The sequence below is a fragment of the Alexandromys fortis genome, unplaced genomic scaffold, assembly GCF_014885135.2.
Source record: "Alexandromys fortis isolate MF-2015 unplaced genomic scaffold, M_Fortis_MF-2015_v1.1 scaffold_24, whole genome shotgun sequence".
In the NCBI taxonomy this organism is placed as follows: domain Eukaryota; kingdom Metazoa; phylum Chordata; class Mammalia; order Rodentia; family Cricetidae; genus Alexandromys; species Alexandromys fortis.
The window spans coordinates 14,342,784-14,363,228 of NW_026067906.1; the positions used below are offsets into that span (position 1 = coordinate 14,342,784).

The window sequence follows — 20,445 nt, forward strand, 5'->3', positions numbered from 1 at the left end:
AACATATGTTATTAACAGGCTGATTCCCATTAGAGAGTATATATTCTATTTGGACTGAATGTAAGTAGTTTGTGAACAGAGAACAGACTGTTAATTTTAAAACAAGACCACAAATTCTTTGGCATTCTTTCTATTAAGATCTGGCGAGGATGTATTCTTCTGTTGAGTCTAGACTACTGCTGGTAACTAATGTAAGGGAAAAAAAAAACAACCTCATCGAAATAATAAAGTGTGATATCAGAAACAGTCCCAGAGAGCTACCTTATAGCTTTTTAGGGCACTTACCTTTGCTGTTTATGCTGGCTAATTTTATGTCAAAGTGAAACAGGCTAGAGTCATCTGAGATAGGGGAACCCCAGGGGAGAAAATCTCTCCATCAGATCAAGCTATAAGCAAGCCCGTAGAACATTATTTTAATTAGTGATTGTTGTGGAAAGGCCCAACCTATTGCAAATGATATCATCCCTGGGATGGCGATCCTGAGTTCTGTGAGAAAGCAGGATATGAGGAGCAAATATGAGGTGCAAGTCAGTAGGAAATAGGCCACCATGTCCTCTGCCTCAGTTCCTGCCTATGGCTTTCTTTCCACTTTGAGTTCCTGCCTTGCCTTCCCTCAATGGATTGCAACTAATACATAAGCAAAATAAACATAAAGGATACATAAGCCAAGTAAACCTCCCCAAGTTGCTTTGGTCATGGTGTTCCATCACAGCAATAGAAACCCTGACTAAGACAGTATTCTTCTAAACTACCATGTAATAAACCAAAGAAAGCAAATCTCCCTGGTGTTACCATATTTTAAGCAAGCCTGGGTCATGCAAACACTACACACAAATGCTATGGCACACAGCCCCGGCTGATATCTCGGGAGACTAAAAATAAACCACCAAACAAATGTATTCCAGGTGATTCTGGCCCTGGTTGTAAGAGGCCAGTCATCACGTCACCCCATCTGAGATGCAGACAATACCGAGCAGAGACAAGTTACTTCCACTGTGCAGTTCAATTCCATACCACAGAGGCTCTAGACATAATACACTGGATGCATCATGAACATCCTTTTTAGAGTAGTTTGTTTTGCAAGGACAGGAACCAGAAGAGAAAAGTAAGAGAAGTCATACTTTCGGTTTTCAAACAAGAAAACTAGAAAAGGAAGAGGCTAAGTAATGAACCAAGGTCACAGAAAAGCAAGGCACGAACTCGGAAACAGATGTGTCTGATGATAAAACCTCATCTGTAGTCATCCTTCTACACCAGTCTCCATGCAGACGTTCCCACAACTCTGTCTCTTCCTGATAATATTTCCCCAACCAAGCACACTGTGCACACAGCATCTGCTTCCCTGGGACCAAATCATCATTCAAGGTCTAACTAACTCCACTCTCCTCCATGAAACACATGCCTGCACAGCAACTGTTAGCAATTTCTCCATCTTCTAGTGGTCTTGGGATTGTATCCTCCAACTGGACAATTGATGAATGCTAAATGATGCTAATTCAGAACTGGTGAATCTTTTGTTTTCCTTGCGTGCAGTCCCCGATTGTCCTCCTGAGTTGGGTTCCTAGAGTAAGGCTAAAATCTAATTTTATGCAGGATTGCAGCAGGTAACGTATAACTGTGAGATGAACTGAGCACAAAAGAATAAAACTTCGGGCTGATGAGGGAGGGGGAGTTGGTTGGAGGAGGGGGAGGGAAATGGGAGGCAGTGGCCGGGAGGAGACAGAAATCTTTAATAAATAAATAAATAAATAAATAAATAAATAATAAATTTAAAAAAACAATAAAGCGGATTGGAGAATGTTACCATGAGAAGTAAATGTCAGATGTAAACAAACTGGTCACCACTTAACTTCAGCCCACTGACTTTCTTCAAGGCATAAATCACCATCTTGCACATTACATGTGTGAATGAGTATTTCCTTTAATTGGAACACTAGATCTCCAGAAGAAATGAAGCAGCTGTATTCCCAGAATCTATCCAGTATCTGTGGTAGCATCCAATCAACAAATGTCCATTGAACGAATCAATAAATGAGGAAATGTTACAGAATACAGATGTGAGTCACATGATATAAGACCTTGCTATGGGATAACCGTGAATATAAGTTGCTGACATTGGTTGATGATAAAAAGTTCCTTTAGCCTATAGCAAGGCAGAATATAGCTAGGTGGGAAAGTCAAGCTCAATACAGGGAGAAAGACAGAGGAAAAATACAGGAGTCGATGGAGAGACGAGCCAGCTGCCCCAAAAGAAAAATGCCAGCCTTGTCCGCATGGCAATATATATATATATGTGTGTGTGTGTGNGGGCTAATTTAGATGTGAGAGCTAGTTAGTAAAAAGCATGAACTATAGGTCAAGCAGTCTGTAATTAAGGTTAAGCCACTGAGTGATCATTTAGAAGCAGCTCCAGGACGGGGTAGGACAGAGAAACCTCCATTTACATTTTTGGGGTTCTTAGAAGAAGGCAGAAATGGTTTTATATGCAATCTGTCAATTTGTAAATATTAACACCATTTAAGAAAAAATGATAAGCTGTTTACGGGATGGATAAACTCAATGCATTTGCAGATTAGGATTAAATACCTAATTTGCATTTGCAGCCCCGTACCAGGGGTATTCACCTTTGTAATTATTTTGGATAGTGTTTTGCAAAGTATAGGCAGTTTTCAAAGCAGATGACGATGGTCATGATGATGGCTCTAGTACTTACACTCCATATTATTAATATGCTACTCAAGCTCTTGCCTCATAGCTCAACCACCACTGCTGCAGCTTCTGCTCTGAAATGACCACCTGGACCTCACACAACAATCCCACAGCCAGGACTCTGAAGCCGACTCTCTTCTCCTCCCATCTGCTAAGGGCTGAGAAATGTCATTCCCAGGTGCCCCCAGTAATAAAGAGGAAAGTCAGTGAGAAGAAAATAGATTGCATTTCAAAGAGGGACAGAGAAAGAGAGTGGAGTTTCAGCTATGTTTCCACAGCTGCTAAACAGGAGCTCCCAATGGCCATTCTGCTTTTTTTTTTTTTTTTTCTGACTTGGGGATTTTTAGATTATACAGTCTGAAGTTTTCTTTCAACTGACCTTTCAATTTTTTTTACTACTATGTTTTTAGCTTTTCTACACTAAAATTACTAAGCATCAATGATAAAATGCTTCCTGATGACTTAGAGATCCCTAACAATAAAAAGTCACATCAAAAGAACTAGAGTGGTTTTGCAAGCATAATTATGTAGAACTGAGGACACTTTCACGGTCCTTTAAAGAAAACACACCAGGCTCAAGCACTTCCAGTATACTTCATGCTAGCTGAGCCGCTGTAAGTCAGTCATCAGCTTTTGAAGACACAAAAGGAAATGAGATATCTTCATGTTCCTTTTCTGCGTATGGTCCAGTGAGTGCCGACTTGAAATGTCCACAGAAGACATCCACGAGCATATGAGGGATTCAGCATTTCAACTTATTGTAAGTCCAGAGAGTAAAATAGCTGCTGGCCCTCTACACTCAGCATTTAGGGTGTTACTTTAATGATTACACAGATGAACTCACTCCAGAGTTTTTCAATAATGGCATTAATTTTGCATGCAGTTTTTTTTTAAAAAAAAAAAGCAGGTTCCATGGTGGTTTAAATTAAAATTAAGTGAGAAAAAGATCTTTTGCCAACACTACTTTTCAAAATGCATGTTATTATAGAGCTGTGAATCCCAACCGATTAAAAACATAACTTTCTAATCAATTATTCTGTTGTGGGCAAGGAAAATGGAATATAGGAGCTATGTAGTGGGAACGATCACAAGATAAATTCCCTCAAAGGCATGCAGGTGAAGTGGTAAAAAGAGAGTCCCTGGGCACAGGAGAGAAAGGCCAAACCTTGGGGACAAACAAACAGATTTGACTTGTGATTTCTGACTCTTGGAAGGCTACTTAATCTATTTAAACCCCAATTACTCATGTGGGGAAAGGAGAACCATAATAGCCTTTATAATTAATATGAAATTTAAAATAAATGCTTAGTTATTGTGGAAGAAATTGAAATGACGCAGAAATCGCTCATTCGCCATGGCTTAGCCTAGCATGATACAATGCAATAGAAAAGTGTCTAGAGCACCTTAATGTCACTAAGGAGGACCATCAACGAAAAGCCACTTGGTCTTTACCATGAAGTTAATGCAGACAATGCCTGCACGAGCTCACACTACCTACGAAAAGTAGGTGGAACAACTATACAATGGAGGGTGATATCTCTTCTCTAAAGTATCTTGGATTTTGGAGTATACTAAGTATTATAAGTGCATATAAACATATATTGCAAATGTACAATAAAATGCATGGAAAGGAGAAATGCAAAGTTGAAGTCAGGGTTCCCAGTGGCGAGGATATCAGGGAGCGAGTTCTGCTAGGGAGCTTCGATTCTATCCAATACGGTTTACTTCTCAGAGCTGGTTCTAATAGGTGAGTGGAGTTCATTGTATCATTTGGTACATTTTCTATACATTTGGAAAAAATTCATAACAGAAAGATGCACCAGGAAACAAGAAGTTTTTTTCAGAAAAGTCAAGTGCTGTTCTAGGCATGCCCAGGATTAGGGTGGAGAGGAGGAAAGCCAGGGCCCATGAAAACAGGGGACGAAGATGGTTGAAAGAATAGAAAATTGGGTGGAGCGGGAGAAACGTTTCTGTCTCACTTTGAAACAAGGATTACGTTTAACCTCCAGTAACTAAAGACTTTGGCTGTGTCAGATGTGAAAGCCTTACAAGTGACGCCTGTGAACCTAGAAATCAGATTACTTTAGAGACTACACAGTATCCAAAGCAACATTAGACTGATAATACTTACGACAACCCCACTCTTCGTAGTAGTTTCTCGATAAGTGAAGTTGCAAATCGCCCAGGCTAAATAATACGTGGACATGAGAGGGGTCTGTGAAAAGTGGTCTGTTACCCATCCGTCTTCCTCGAACACAGACGTCTCCAGGGGCATATTGGATAGAGACAAGTAGGTGGCTTGATGCTTAATACTGATTTTGAAAGTGGCCTTGTAGATTGGCTCATCGAAACATGGGAACGCCTTCCTGGCATGCGTAGGTGAGAACTGAGTAACACCAAGGAATCTGGGGAGAAGAAGAAGGAGAAGAAAAGGAAATGCTGATTGCATGTATTGCTTCAATTAAAGCAGTGACTCTATTGCATACCTCAGGTAGCATATTTTGATAAATCTGAAAATACACATTTTTTTCTAAACTATGCTTATATCCATGAATAACATAAAAGTACAGTTCATGTATAATATCCTGCCCCAACAATAAGAGTTCTTCAGGGAAGTTTTTGTCTCGATTAAAGTAAACTCTCTAAACCCAGAGCAATGCTTGCTGGATGAAACACTACACTCTACAGAGAAACAACTCATGGGCACATTGGCAAACACTGAGGAATAATGGCTCTTTTATTGTGCATATCACGTTCTTCCTGAAGCTAGGGCATCCAGTATATAGAGATAATGAGATGGAAATCCAAACACGGTCATTAAATGGGGGGGGAGGGGGCTCATAGACCTTCACTGGGAAATATCTATAGCCTCAAATTTGAAAGCATTCAATCTACTTATGTTAAAATAAATGACTTTAATATCTATTAAATCTTGGTCTGAATTCTGCCTCTCAAACTTCCTATAGCCACACCAACTTTGATAATTCTAAAACCTCCCTCAAATGAGAAACTACACAATTCTAATCCCAAAATTATTGTAAAGCTCAGATGGAGGAAAGTGGGGGGGGAGGTTATAAAGTCCCCAACATTATGAATAGCTGCAGCAGGCAAGCAAAGACCAGTCATGCCTGGTTCATAAGAGCTTTATCTTTTCTTATCACTAGAATTGACATTTATACTGCACAGTCCAGAGAGCCCTGATTTTTAGGAAAATGGCTCACCCTATACATGGCTTCATTTTTTATGTGTGTGCTTAAGTTACCCACAGTCAGCTGAGGTCCAGAAATATTTTTATAGTGTGATGGAACTCGAAATGTATGGTGAGGTGAGACCATATTTATATAGCTTTATTACAGCATAGTATTAGGGTGTTTTATTTTATTACTAGCTGTTAACCTCTTGGTATTTCTAACTTATAAATTAAATTTTATCATCTGTATGTACACACTGGAACAAATATTGTGTATTTATAGTGCTCATGACTTCAGACATTCATTGAAGGTCTTAAAATGTGTTTCCCATATAAAATTGGAACTACTATGATTACACACACACATACATATATACATACACACATACACATAAATATATAGGCTATCTGTACAATATATAAACTAAACATGTACATATATATCAAATACATATATATTTGATACATATACATACTTTCTGATAAATTTTGTTAAAACTAATCAGAAGATGTTACTACACACCTTCATAGTCTATAGTTACAAATGAAGACACTCAAGTCATTTAAGGACACTCTTATAACTAAGAAATAATTTATAATAAAAGCTGAAGTTTTCAGCTACAAAATCTTCTGTAAGGCAAGTCAATATCAGACCCTTCCAAAGATATTAATAAATTCTCAAGTCATTACTTCAAAGGCTGCTTCATCCAGGAGTAGCTCTCTGCCACCCTACTCTTGTTCAGGGTATATGTGGCTAATACCACAGGATACACTTCCATAGAGAACTTCAGCTTGACGTCACAGTTATTCTCAGCCTAGGATACAGGAAGATGCTACCAATCACAACAAGTAGCATGCATCTTGAATTTTGCTTTGCTATCCAAACTCTAAAGGTTGTGGTGTGGACCAGATCTCATTGGCTCTCTCTAGGTAAATGCAGTGTGACTATTTACACCACTTTTTTAAAAGTATGGAGTTTATATTTATCACTAGGGTTGTAAATTTTAAAGTTTCATTTTTGAACTAAAGGAAAAAAAAGCTTTTACAAATTGATTGTTCAGGAGGGGAGGAGAGTATCTTGGAGGCAGTTCTAGGCTCTTATATACCAGACCTGTTTAAATCACTTAGCTGCCTGAACTTGCTTTTTTTTCATTTGTAAAAAGAAAATATTGTTTACTTGACCTTTCTCACAAAACTGCCAAGATGATAAAATATAATAATATGTTGTAAAGAAGTTTTAGTGATAAATCTTCATAAAGGAATAAGAAGTATTAAAAATGAATTATCCCACTCCTATAAATTTCTAAAATAAAAATGTATACCCAGAAAGGTCTGTCCATAGAAACACAAGCCTTTGGCCCAAAGCTTGGCATAGAACTCACATGTTCTTGATCCAAATAAAAGATAAATACAATGCAAAAGCAATAAAATTAATTTTTAGTAAAAATATGAACATGGTTTAACTCAAATCTAGGTAATAATGAATAGTCTTTCCATTTTTATGGGAATCACGACATTCCTCTGGCTATTTTCTGCTGATAGCAATACAATTTTGCATAATGAAATGTCAGTACCTTTATGCCAAAATGCATGCACTTATACTTACAGCTTTCTCTTCCTGCACCTTGGTATCACATAATGCATGAGAATCTTATCTTTCAACTTCTTAATTAAAAAAAACTACAGAGCTTGGTATTCCTCTCTCAGGACTATTTCAAATCTACCATGAAATGTACATATGAGGAAAAGAATTTCCTCTTAGCATCCAAGTATCTGAGCCCTCCAGTTCCAGTCTTTGAACAAACAGAAGCGTCTTACTGTATTAGGTACTTGAATTATTTTTTAAAAGGTACAGCAGTTGTTTCTAAAATCTTCATAATCAAATTGCACATGTGTGCATGTGTGTGTGTGTGTGTGTGTGTGTGTGTGTGTGGAGAGAGAGAGAGAGAGAGAGAAACAACTGAAAACAGGAAAAAAACAGTTCTGTAAGCGTTTATCATCAAAGGCATTGTAATTAAAATGTTTTCATTTTTAAGTATAAAAATAAAAGATGTCTTTGACATTTAGTAAATAAGGGGTAGGAATTTATTAGAAGTAAAGACTAAATATGTCTGGGTCCATGAGAAGTTAATAAACTGAATGTTTATGCATAGGAAATAGACTGTGCAGTGTCTTTTTACCCTATGTGGTAAATAAATATGACAGGAAAGGTAGCAGTTTAATTCAGGGCTGGAAAGAGCTATCAAGATCATCCCGTGACTTTTTCTGCAATTAACATTCTTAATGAATTCATACACACAGTTTATATCTATGCGAAGAGGGCTAGCATATATTCTGATAATGTCTAAATGAGGAAATACCAATTTCACAGTCTGGCACCTGAGAATGATTGCAATTGAATTTCAATTCAGTATTTAGAAAAATCAAAAGAGGTCCCTTGGTAAAGAAAAACAGCCAGACTGGATTATATTTAAAGTCTTTTCCAAGTTCAAGATCTCATAACTAGACAATTAGAAATAAAATTTCCCTCGAATCTGGTGCGTTTCCTCTGAAAAAGCATTAAGTTACTCTAGCAATAAATAGATGTCTCATGTTCTTCAATATATTTACTTCTCTTGATCAATTCAGTTTTGAGTGTTCTAAGTTTGGGATAAAAACATGAATATATATATGCTTCCTTCCTATAAGGAGTTCGATAAATACAAGCTTAAACACGTATTATTCAAGAAGCCACGACAAACAAGGAAAATGTATAAAGAAACTGAATTTGCTTAGGCGGGGCTTTTCAACCTTGACACTATTGGCATTTTAGGCTGGATAATCATTCATCCATCCTGTGGGATGTGAAGCAGTCTGACTAGCCAGTGGAACCAGCAGAATCTTTCCTCCCCAGTTCAAACCTCTCTCTGAACATTGTAACTTTTCTCCTGGAATCAAGGTGGCTCAACTGGGAACCTATAGCCCAAATAACTCAAAGACTTTCCGAACAGGGAGCATAAGAACTGGTCTGAGAATTTGGATGAAAGTTAAAAGCTCACAAGTGAGTAGAGTGGGAACGAACTCTCTGGAACACAGAAAAGCCCTTCTGGAAATAGCTTATACACACATGTGAAGCTACTACACTGCAGCTGTTTTGCAGGTTCTGGCCCTATCCAGTTTCAGTCTCTCTCTCTCTCTCTCTCTCTCTCTCTCTCTCTCTCTCTCTCTCTCTCTCTCTCTCTCTCTCTCTCTCTCTCTCTCTCTCTCTCTCTCTCTCTCTCTCTCCTCCTTCACCCTGATAACTCTATTCTCCAAAGACAGGACCAGCTTCAGGCTGATGCCCTCCACAGAGAGCAGTACCTGTAAGAGTTTAGAAACATGATTCCATCACCACTGCGTATATTTCGTGATCTTCTCCAGTTGAGAGAAAACAAGACTTCTTCCCTGCTTCCTGTTATTTAAAACATCAAAGAAGCTTCTAGAAAGAGTGGTTGAAAGAAGAAAATAATGATTCCGATGCCTGAGTTAATTTGAGGTGAGTCTGAGGTAGTGGCAGGATGCCAAGTATGAGAAACACAAGAAATTAATTAACAGATGAAACCAGTTTAAAGTACAGCATAAATAGAAGACACACACACAGACACAGACACACATCACACACAGACACAGAAACACACAATACACACATAAACACAAACATACACAAGTCACACACATACATACACACACCTACACACACACACACACACACACACACACAAATGCTCGCGTGCAGAAAAACAGCACAAAGAAATGCAAAACAGAAGGGTAACAGGGTCAAGTGTCTCATTGTCTATTCTCCTGCTTTCTTTAAAAAAATAATGTCATCTTTAAAAGAATCTGCTGATTAGCATAAAAAATCCACTCTCCAAAGTGATATTCTGGAAGTGTCGTTCCAAGAATGTCACTTTAGCATAACTAGAAAAAATGTGAGCAACATGCATCATTTTAATTCTCTTCTACCTAAATCAAATTATTTGATTTTCCTAACAATTTGACTGTTTGACATTTTGGTTGAGCTAAGAGGGAGGGCTCGAATCTCTGAGCTGCCTCTGAAGGGTACAAAGAATTGATTTCTTCTTATTTCTGCGGAAGTTCACCAGGCAAGTTCCTTGTGTCAAAGTCATTACGATAACATTTAGCAGAAGTAATCCATTAACGTTGGCTGATATTGCCAACACATTACAAGTATGTGTGTGATATAAAATTTCTGCTCCATTATTTGCAGTTTTGCCTTTTCAGGAAGGTAAAATATGCAGAGGAAGGAAGCATTTGCATAACACTTAACATGAAGATTGATCCATGCCTTTTCAGTTGGAGTCCAGCAAAACACAAAGACCCTCACACATGGCAGGACACATTTACCAGGTTTTCCTTTGGGCCTCGTCTATGCGCACCGTGAAAAAAAGTAACTTTTAAACTTAATTCTATGGCCTTAGTACTGCTAAGGCTGTTTCAGTGTCACAATAGCTCAAGGTCAGTCTTAAGTGCCACCAACCCAAAGAAGGTTCTGTACCTCTAACTGCGGTGGTGAGCTTCTTACAAAGTCCTAGAAGCCACAGGCGCTTTTAAAGTCCACCAAGTGACAAGGTCATAGAAGTTACACATATCCCATTTCAAGTTTAGGTTGTTAATCAAAATGCAAATTGTTACTCAATGACAAAACATTTTAAGCCAAAATGGGTCTTTGTTTAGACTGTGTGTTTTTATGTACTTCAATGAGTCATTAAACCTCTGCCATTTCAGAGGAGAAGCACTCCTGCTGAATATTCAACGCTCCAAGCAAGTGTGTAGTCTATTTTTTAAATAACCATTTTAGTAAACTAAAAACATAATGCAATAATGCCAGCAATATGTATGTAGGAAGTGGTGCATATGTGAATAATCGCGTTATAAAAACAAAGCAGAATACTCATAATTGCTTTTCATTTGTGTAGCACTAAATACTCTTATCAAAAGTGTGTGCTGAGTAATGGATCACCCTTGATAAAGAGTACTATAATGCACTAAAATTACTTTCCCAGGTCATAATTATCGTTTTTTATAAGAATAAATAAAGTTAGTGTCTGAGATTCATTTGTTTTAGATTGGAAACCGGCAAAGCATTATGTGAGTGTCATAGAGCACTACTACTGTCAAAACGCACATGATGAGTTGGAAGCAATCTGTAAAACGAAGTGAGACCCATTCCTTGGAAACAGCATTTTTTTTCTGCCTGCTGTAAGGGCACTGTAAGGAGCCTTCTGTGCTTGGTGGCTGCAGGCCGGCTGTAGTGCCATAATAAAAGCATTTTGCTTTTCTTCTGTTGAGTCACCTTTTTCTCCCTCAGTCTTCTCTAGTTCATAACATTTGATCTCAGCCCGAGTTTCTGTGGTTGGGAAACACCACAGCTCTTCTTGATTCTTTTCTCTCATGGTGGCACGGCTTTGCTTCTCCTTCCTCTTGCTTCCTTGAACTCTGCTTGGGGAGCAGAACAAACCAGCGGCCAGAGGAAGGAGCGCTGTGACTATTCCTTTACTGTGACCTTTCCCCGAATACCCACAGAATGGAAAACCACCAAAGCAGAAGCATCAGTTGTAGATCACCTGTACCAGTCTGCATAGCAGATCGCCAGCCATGAAAATGGTTCAAGAACATTTAATAGCCACGGGCGTTCTTACAAACTATCAGACATGATTCTCATTGTTCATGAAGTCATCACAACAACCCTAAAAAAACAGTGTCATTATCCCTGTTTTCCAGAGGGGGACCCCAAACAAGAAACAGTGGGAAACTGACCAAGATCCCCAAAGCAGTCAGTAGCAGAATTAAGACACAGAGTCAAGTAAGCAAGTTAAGGAGTCCCCTACCTGAGGAGAATAACCACACTAAATATACATATGAGCATACATACATACATACATACTTCTCTCCAGCAGAACAACAAAATATAACAATAATATAATAATGCAAAGAAAAGGTAACTAATGATATTTTTAACTTCTTCTGACTGGTGCTCATTTATTTATTTATTCATTCATTCATTCATTCATTCATTCACTTTTCATGAGAAAAGGTCTATACTATTACAGTAAAACATTATCCTGGATATATATATGCACAGAGAGGACTCACTCACACCCTTCCTGCACACTGAGAACAGAGCACCCTGTAAGTCGGAACTTCCCAGGCATGCCAAGGCCTAGAGAAGGGGAGAACAAGAAGCCTGGTCCCTGTACCCCACCCGGGCCCTTGCAATACCCTACCATCATTTATCTGTACTGGTTCAGGAATCTTCTAAGACTGTCTGGAATAGCAAGAAGGGTAATTTTCACCCATTTATGCTTAGCCAAACTCTATCTACAGGAGGAAGCATCCACATTCCAAAGATGAAAAGATGACAGAGAGCTCTGAAGAACTAACAAAAATAAAAATAAAATAAAATAAAAGCGGGCATTGCTGTAGATCTGGAAATATTAAAGAACATATAAGAAATCAAAGGACAAATAACTATATGATAGTGGCAAGAGAATAGCAGTAATGGGTATATTGATAGCAACGAGGATAATTGTTTCTGGGGGTGGCATAAACACAGGGACAAGGAAGGATGGCCTTCTTTACAGACTGTGGAGCATTTATGTTTAAAAGTAAGTATTTGTTCGTTATTGTTTTGCATTATTCTTTGAAACCATACTAGAAGTGGTGAGCCCTGTTCCTATAGCCATATTGAGCAACCCTCAGTAAAACTAGACCATTGTGTGTACCACTGCCTCAAGCCCATCCACGTATACATTAGGAAAAGTTAGTTTAAGGAAGCAATCCATCGTACAAACCTAGTCTATACTGGGAAAGTCAATAACAGATTCCTTTTCATTTGAGAGACATCCATAGTCGATAGGATCTGTCCCAAGTTGCATTGAATCCATAAAGACACACTCCAATTAATGTAACATTTTCAAAGGAACTGGGTAACCTCTCACTGTCCGAGGGGATCAAATGAGATGGTAATATAAGACAATAAATAAGTGAAAGTAAATGCCACAAGATGAGCACCCATCATGAGAATTTTTCTGCTAGAGTGAATCATTATTTAATGACCAGGACTTTTGTTATTATTGTTATTGCCTAATGGGCAGTACTTTGAATGATGACCAAAATCCAGTATTGGACTCAGTTTAACCAAATGGCTATGTATGTTTGATAGGAAAACATTGAGCCAAATCTATTAAGAAAGTATATAAAAGTGGTTTCTCAGCAAATAAATAAATATTCTCTGGATTTTTCTAGAGAGGAAGAAAGGGTCATATATACTTCCATTCATTCACGTGAAACTCGCTAAAGTAAGTGGGAGAAATGAGGCTTCTTCGACATCAAAATAATGTCCTGGGATTTCTGGCATTTGCTAATTATCATAATTGATTATTAATTCAAAATCTACCAACCATCAAACCGGGTACAGTTCAACCACAAAGGAGTATATGCCACCAAGAAAGAAAACCCATCATATTCCACAGATTTTGGCAAAAAGAACGGCCCCCGATTCCCTCTGATTACCACAGGAGTTGTTTTCTCATCTTTTCAGAGATCATGACTTCTCTCTGAACAATCCTTTATGGGAAAAAGAATGTCTGTTTTTATTCCGTCTTCTGTCACTTTGGCATGTTACAGACCCAATCAAAGTTTGTCAAAGAAAAATAGTCTCCTTCTCAAAAGTGAATAAAATGTTCATTTACTTTGGGTAAATTTCCGCCTTCAATCCGACCATCTGGATCTAAATTAAGGTACCCTACTTTGAACATGGGTGTGCACGCCATCTGGCTACCCAAAAGCGGCAATTACTTCAGGTAAATGAACATTTTGCCTAATTCTAAGCAAGTGTGTTCTCCTATAGGAGACGCTGACATAAATACACGCCCCTTTTTAGCTGCATGCTGCAAATCTACTCGGAGAAGAGTAAGTATATGTTCTGACTAAAGGTGATAATTTATTATATGTGTGAAAACACCTTAATTTTAGGGTAACTTGCTATTTTTCAGTATTCAACAAGTGACAGGCTTTCTCCTAGCTGAAGTTATAAGTAAGAATGGAAGATATACCCATGATTAAGGAATCTTGGGTTTCATTGAGAAGTTTGTCTACTGTGTAGGTAACTCAGTCTTCCCTGTAGGACAGACTGCAGTGCTTTCCAACATGGAGTGGAGGATAAAATTTTCCGGGTCAAAGGTACACAGCACAGCACACAGGCTAATCCTCCCTCGCCTAAGATCTTTCTTCCAGCTGGGTCAGACTCATCTCTTAGGAGTGTAAGGTGGGAGGACCAGGAGCTGCAAGCCAGTCTTGCCTTTGACTTGAGACTCTTCCTTAAGAAAACCAATGAGAAGGAAATTCCTTCTTCTCCTGAGTCTCTGAGAATGGAGGCAACATGTAAGACTGATCAGATAGTTATGGGCTACTGCTTCCACCAGGCTAAGCGAAGCAAGGAAGCTGTGGGGTGGTTCTCCTAAGTATTTCGAGTTACTCAGTGTAACTCCTGTTGACAGATTAACTATTTGTTTTCATTACAGAAATTATCCTATCAATTAAATGAGCAAAAATGATGATTAACTAAAGATCAAGATATACAATCATTAATCAAATGAAAATTCTAAGTTTGCATCTGTGTCCTTTTAGAAACTGGGCTTTTAATTGCCAATTTACATTGAATATTTTTTAGTACAAAATCATTAGGAATAAAAGGCCAACCTTGGGTGAGTTCCTAATATTGGTCAGCTTTAAATCCTCTAGGTAGCTATAGTAACAAGAACAACAAAAACTAACATATGGAATGTCAGTATACTCATGAAATTATTAAATTACTTTTGCCTTATCCACTCCAGACGTAAATACCAGGAAATTATAATATTCACTTTGCCGTTGGAGGTGGAAAAGCAAAAACTTTCTCTAAGATCGTATCTAGAAATAAATCCATGCTGGGGTATCCCAAACATTGAATCCTGCATTTCTATTGGAAAACATGTGCGTAGCAGGTTAAACTTCCAGCCAAAGTATTTACAGCTTTAGGGGAAACCGAAGGAGGAAGTCTGAATACAAACATGGACTGTGGGTACAAGAAATCCGGTGCAGGGCAAGTGGAAACATCTGGTCGTTTTGGGAGTCCTCTCAATTTGAAAGCACTGACCAAAACAAGCCGAGTTCTGCCAAATACATCTTGGCATGGCTTAAGAAAAAAATACAGAATTTGAGAGGGAGCAATTTTTTTTTCACCACAGGAAGATGCATTCGTGAGAAGGTGCAACTCTAGTGACATGATGAGCGTGTTTCCAAACATAACATGCAACATCTGCCTTCTATGCCTTTATTGCATATTTCATATCATTGTGGGCTTAGACATATTTTTAATCTGGAATCTGTTCTAGAGGACGTGGTGGTGAAGGGTTTGAACTACCCATGCCAGATCTTGGGTGTTAGAAACTGATTAACAATAATGATGATGTATTGACTTACGGGAAGTTGTACCCATCACACGCCTGCTAACACGTAGAATGTTTTATGTGGACTTACTTCGCAGCAATCTATAAATGATAAAACTTTTGTGCACTTCCACCCTGCAAGGAAAGTTTCCCAGCCTCTCCCACCTTAACTGTTTCTGATAGTTCTCAAGCATCTTGGTTCAGGGCTGGGCAAACCAAAGTTCAAGTTCAGGTTCTCTGATGACAGCCTGTTTGACCTCAGGTGCCCTGTGTTGCTCTGAGTCCCGGGGTCCCCGATGTTAGGAGACTCACTGGGGGAAAGAGGAGGCTCTGCCTCATTGCTTACTAATGATGGGTCTACCTAGAGGTAATGATTTCATTTATTAGTTCACTCTGATTGTTCATCTGCCCTATAGTCATTTAACTAATTGAAGTTATTTTAAACGCAATGAAAACAAGAGCGATTCATACATTCATTCAATAGGATATGCGAAAGCTGACTACCTCAGGACACTCATTTGAACTCTGAAGGACTATATATGGCAGGCCTGACCTTGGGTGAAGTGCTTTTCAAGGCCATATTGATCAATCCTATCCTGGAAAGTAGGACTATTATTATCACCAAGTTGGGATTTAAAGTGGGAGCTCTGGGGCCGAATTGTCTGGGTCTCATTTAGTGACCTAAGTCAAACTACCACTTTGCTGCGCCTCCGTTTTCCCACCTGTAACACAGCGAGCAGGGACAGCAGCGTGCACCCGGTAAGGATCTCATAAAACAGTTCACCGGGAGAGCCTGCTGCAGCTGTCAGTCATTGCCAAGCACCGTCAACTTCGATTCTTTCCCCAGACTTTCACCACAGCTATTAGAACTATGAAGATCTGGACACAGAAGCTGTTGGTTCTAGAGAACCCCCCCACACACACACACACACACCTCACAAAAACTAAGAAATGTAACCCAGATCTAAAGTCAGCAAAGGCACTGGAGACTGGCTGCTGGCTTTCCCTCCCTTTCTGGGTGTAGTCATTTCCATTGGCAGCAGCTAAGGAACCAAATGGAGGCAGAAGCCCCTGGGGAACACCACAGTGCCTTAGAGGTCCCTCTCTCTCTGATTTTGACCATGACAACTGCAGTCCCACAGGCCAGCTCCAGTCCTGCCTTTCCCTTGAACTTCTCTTTGTGATCAAATCTCAACTTTCAATTTGGAAAAACTTTACAAAGCCAAAACTTAGGCTATGTTCTGAGTCTTCCAGGGGTACCGAGGTACTATTCATAACCAAGGCAGGTGAGCAAGGGGAGGGGGCGTGTCTGCCCTGACCTGATAGCTGGGTTGAGCTGCTACCTGCTAGAAGTTGTTGTTTTGTTTGTTTGTTTTGGTGGTAGTGGTGGTGGTTTTTTGTTTTGTTTTGTTAGCTTGTCACTTAGATAACCAGTCAGGAGGCCGCAAGGTCCGAACTAGAGGAAGGGGCAGCAAACATCACCTTTCGGTATTGCCGAGTTTGTGGACTTGGCAACAGACCCCTATTGTTCCAAAGGACCATCCCATCTAACCTTGGCTCCCTTCCCCCAACCCCGGGGTTTCTGGATATTGGAAGCCAACGGGGACCCCAGGTTGCCTGCGCTCGCTCAGCAGTGCGAGCAGCCCGGCGGGGTGGGGCAGCGCGGGGCACCGCCTCCCTCCATACCTTCTCTCCCCGTGGAGCACATAGGAGCTACGGAAGAAGCCCAGGAGCTCGTTCTCTATCAGGGCATTGTAGATAATCTTTAGGTTGTAATTCCTCTGCGCGTCCAGGGTTCTATTCAGCACCACCACCAAGACCTGGGTTGGTGGGTAGAGGAAAAAGCCTGCTACCGGGACAGCTCCGAACGCCCGGTCCTCCGCTACTTGCACCTTCTCCACCGCTACCCGGGAGGCGTGCAGCACCACGTAGCGGGTGGCGTTCCGGCACGCGATCTCCACGTTGACTTCCCCGGAGAAGGTGAAGTTCTCCATAAAGGCGGTGAGCATCAAATTGTAGTGCAGTGGTTTGAGGTGGCCGGATAGGCGCAACTGTGTCCAAGGCTGCCACTGCTCGGACTCTTCCTCCGACGGCGGCAGGGCAGACGGGGTCCCTGGGATGTCCACCTCGCCGGTCTCGCGCTGCGAGGATTCCCCACCAGAGTGGTGGTTGCGCCTGGCGGATCCTGGGTGGCTGCCGTTGCCGCCGCCGCGCTCCGGGAAGCCCCCGGGGCCACCGTCGGAGCCCGGCACCGCCGCGCTGGCTCCACACTCGTCGAAGCGCAGGCTGAGCAGCACCGCCAGCATGGTGACCGCTAGTAGTGCCACGATGGACACGGCAAAAGCCAGCACGAGCCGCTTGTGTACCGCGATGTGGCGCTCCGTGGTGCGGGGTCTCACTCCCACCGAGTCAGCCCACGGGTCCGAGAGCCCCCTGCCGCTTGCCCGGAGCGCGGCGTCGTCTTCTCCCATGGTAGCTGCAAAGGGTGAGCTGCTCTTCTCGGCCCCCTCCTCCTCCTTCTTCTTCCTCTTCTTTTTCTTCTTCTTCTTTTTCTTCTCCTCCTCTTGCTCCCCCCTCTCGCCGTCCAGGGCCATCATCACACCGCCTCCTCCTCTTCCCCCGCCCCCTCCGACACCCCCAGCGGGCGGGCCACCCGGGCCACCGCCAGCGCAGTCATCGGAGAGCGCACGCGGGCGGAGGGCGCAACGCCGGCTGGGACCCTAGGGAGGCCAGCCCGGGTTCTCTAGAGAAAAGCTCTGGTGGCTGGCGACAGCCGCGACGACCCCCAGCAGCCCCGCCTCTCTCCGGACACCAGCTGCGAATCGCGGGGCAACCAGCTCTGGGACGCGCCCAACTTGGGGAGCTTGTCGCTCGCAGGGTGCGCGCTACTCGTCGGGCTGGCACTGGGCGCTCGGGCACAGGCTGCCCCCGCCCCTGTGCGCCTGCGGCTCTTGCGTCCTCACCGGCGCAGCACTCTCCCAGGCTGGTTGCGGCAGCTCTCGCACCCGTCCTCGGCCCGGAGGACGGAGAATCTTAGGGAGAGCGACCGAGCAGGCAGGCAAGTTAGGGTTTCGCCCAGCTCCGGGCACTCCGGCAGTGTTCGGTCTTCTGGGTGGGATGTGCTCGCAAAGACAGTTGCGGCGGTTGCAGCCCGGGAGGAGCCTGAGCCATCCACCCCGCAGCGGGAGGGGAAAGGATGGAACAGAGGACCGAGGGAAAGACTGGAGTGAGCCAGCTGGAGGAAGTCCCACGGCCGCGGAGCATCCGTCCTGGAGAAGCCTTCTCCACCCTGGACACTTTAAGCGGCAGCGGCGGTAAAAGGCGTGAGGTTGCAGACTGGACAGAGAGCCTCCCGCGTTCCGATATGCCTGTGCCCTCTGGAGAAGACAAGTGAAGAAGTGTCCCGCCGGGGCATCCACTTCAGGTAGATAAAGGTCTCAGCTGCGTCCCCGGGGGGGGGGGGGGGAGAACCGAAGTGCGTGTGTGCCAGCGCGTGTGCATGTGTGCGCGCGTGTGTGCGCGCGTGTACGTGTATGTGTGTGTGTACACGGGTTCCGGGTCTAGATTGCCAAGGCTACTCCAGCTGCATTCAGGGACTGAAACTCCCTGAGAAAGGAGAGAGCGACTGAGGGAGCAAGCGAGAAGGCTGGGAAAGCGGGAGGGAGGGGAGAGGTGGAGCGGCAGAGGCAGGCGCTGGGAGATTAGAGCGCTTTTCTCCGCTCTGTCACACCAGACACCCACAGCCACAGACAGGGCTGCTGAGCTGCCTGCAAGAGTACATTGTAAATCTACAGCGCAACAAGCCCGGCAGTCACCCCTCTTCCGACTCCTTAGCCCCACTGCGGCTCCCCAGAGGTACCGCTGGAGCCTTGGGCTATTAGCATTAAGAGCCTGCTGGAGAGACTAGGCAGTGTCAGATCACACATCAAGCTCGCCAGAGGATTTGGGGGATTGTATGTAAATTGAAATAAATTCTCCAAAGCCTGGCTGCATATATTATCATGGTGTAGTGTGGCCAGGTGTGAAGTACTGACATAATGGCTGGCAATGAAAAGTCCTACATAAGTAAAAGACCAAAGAAAGGATACAGAGTCCCCGTGGGATACATTTTATTTTTAGATTGGGAAAAGGATTGAAAAAAAAAAATGAATGCCTACAATACAACATTCAAAAAACAAGTGTAAGGCAAAACTGGGGGGTGGAGGCTCCATGACTGGATTTTACTAGAACAGTGGGTAAATGTATTTCCATGATGGGTCAATTTGTCACTTCACCTCGCCACGATTACTTTCTGCAACTCCCCTGTATTATCGTGAAAACTGTTTAAACTTCATTAAGGCAGTTATGAATCCCCGTGTGTACTGGCGACAAGCATTATCAAAGTCAAAGTTCGTAGCTTGCTGACTGGCTTCGGACTCTCGTGAGTTTGTTGGAGTTCTGCATTAGAGTTGAGACGTGTGCTATGCAAACTTCAAAATGTGTCTAAAAAGTTGGAACACGAACAATGCTCAGAAGACCGCCATCTGGAAGGTGACAGTTAGTCCTCTCTGATTTTTAACAAAGTATATGGCTCAGTCAATAGAAAATGAAGAAATTCCTCTTTAAACGTTTCTTTTGTCTCTTTAAACCCATTATTTTACATACATACATACATACATACACACACACACACACATATATAGATAGATAGATAGATAGATAGATAGATAGATAGATAGATAGATAGATAGATAGAGAAATGTTATTGGCTTTGGGTACTGGAGAAAAGTTAAAATACTATTTCAAAACGTATTCAGTAAAAGGAGCCCAATTATACAACAATGAACTTTAATCTGGCAGCCACAGAGAGTACAGCCTTGCTTGAGGAAGCTCTTTTCCCTCTATCCCTAGATGGAGTGCTTGCTGAATACCCCGTATTCTAAGTGTCCACTTGCATCATCATAACTGATGGTGGAAATAGGTGCCAGGGTGGGTATTTTTAAGCATGTTGTATGTGGGCCGTCAGTAACAGACCAAGGGAAATGCCACATTCTGTTCCAGTTTCTTTTTTCTGCTGTTTCTAAGCATCTTTGTTCTTGC

The 20,445-nt window shown here is 42.0% G+C and overlaps 1 protein-coding gene across 1 annotated transcript in view; it reads right to left on the reverse strand.

Annotated features, from left to right (window-relative positions):
* The window catches only part of Trhde (thyrotropin releasing hormone degrading enzyme), a 357,366-nt gene extending 339,310 nt beyond the window's left edge, over window positions 1-18,056 (reverse strand). Inside the window, exons 1-2 of the mRNA XM_050135614.1 lie at window positions 17,053-18,056; window positions 4,841-5,114 (exon numbers count right to left, since the gene is read on the reverse strand). Coding sequence (XP_049991571.1) covers window positions 4,841-5,114; window positions 17,053-17,963 — 1,185 coding nt within the window. The 5' untranslated portion in view covers window positions 17,964-18,056. The remainder of the gene's footprint in view (window positions 1-4,840; window positions 5,115-17,052) is intronic.
* Window positions 18,057-20,445: the final 2,389 nt, after the last annotated feature.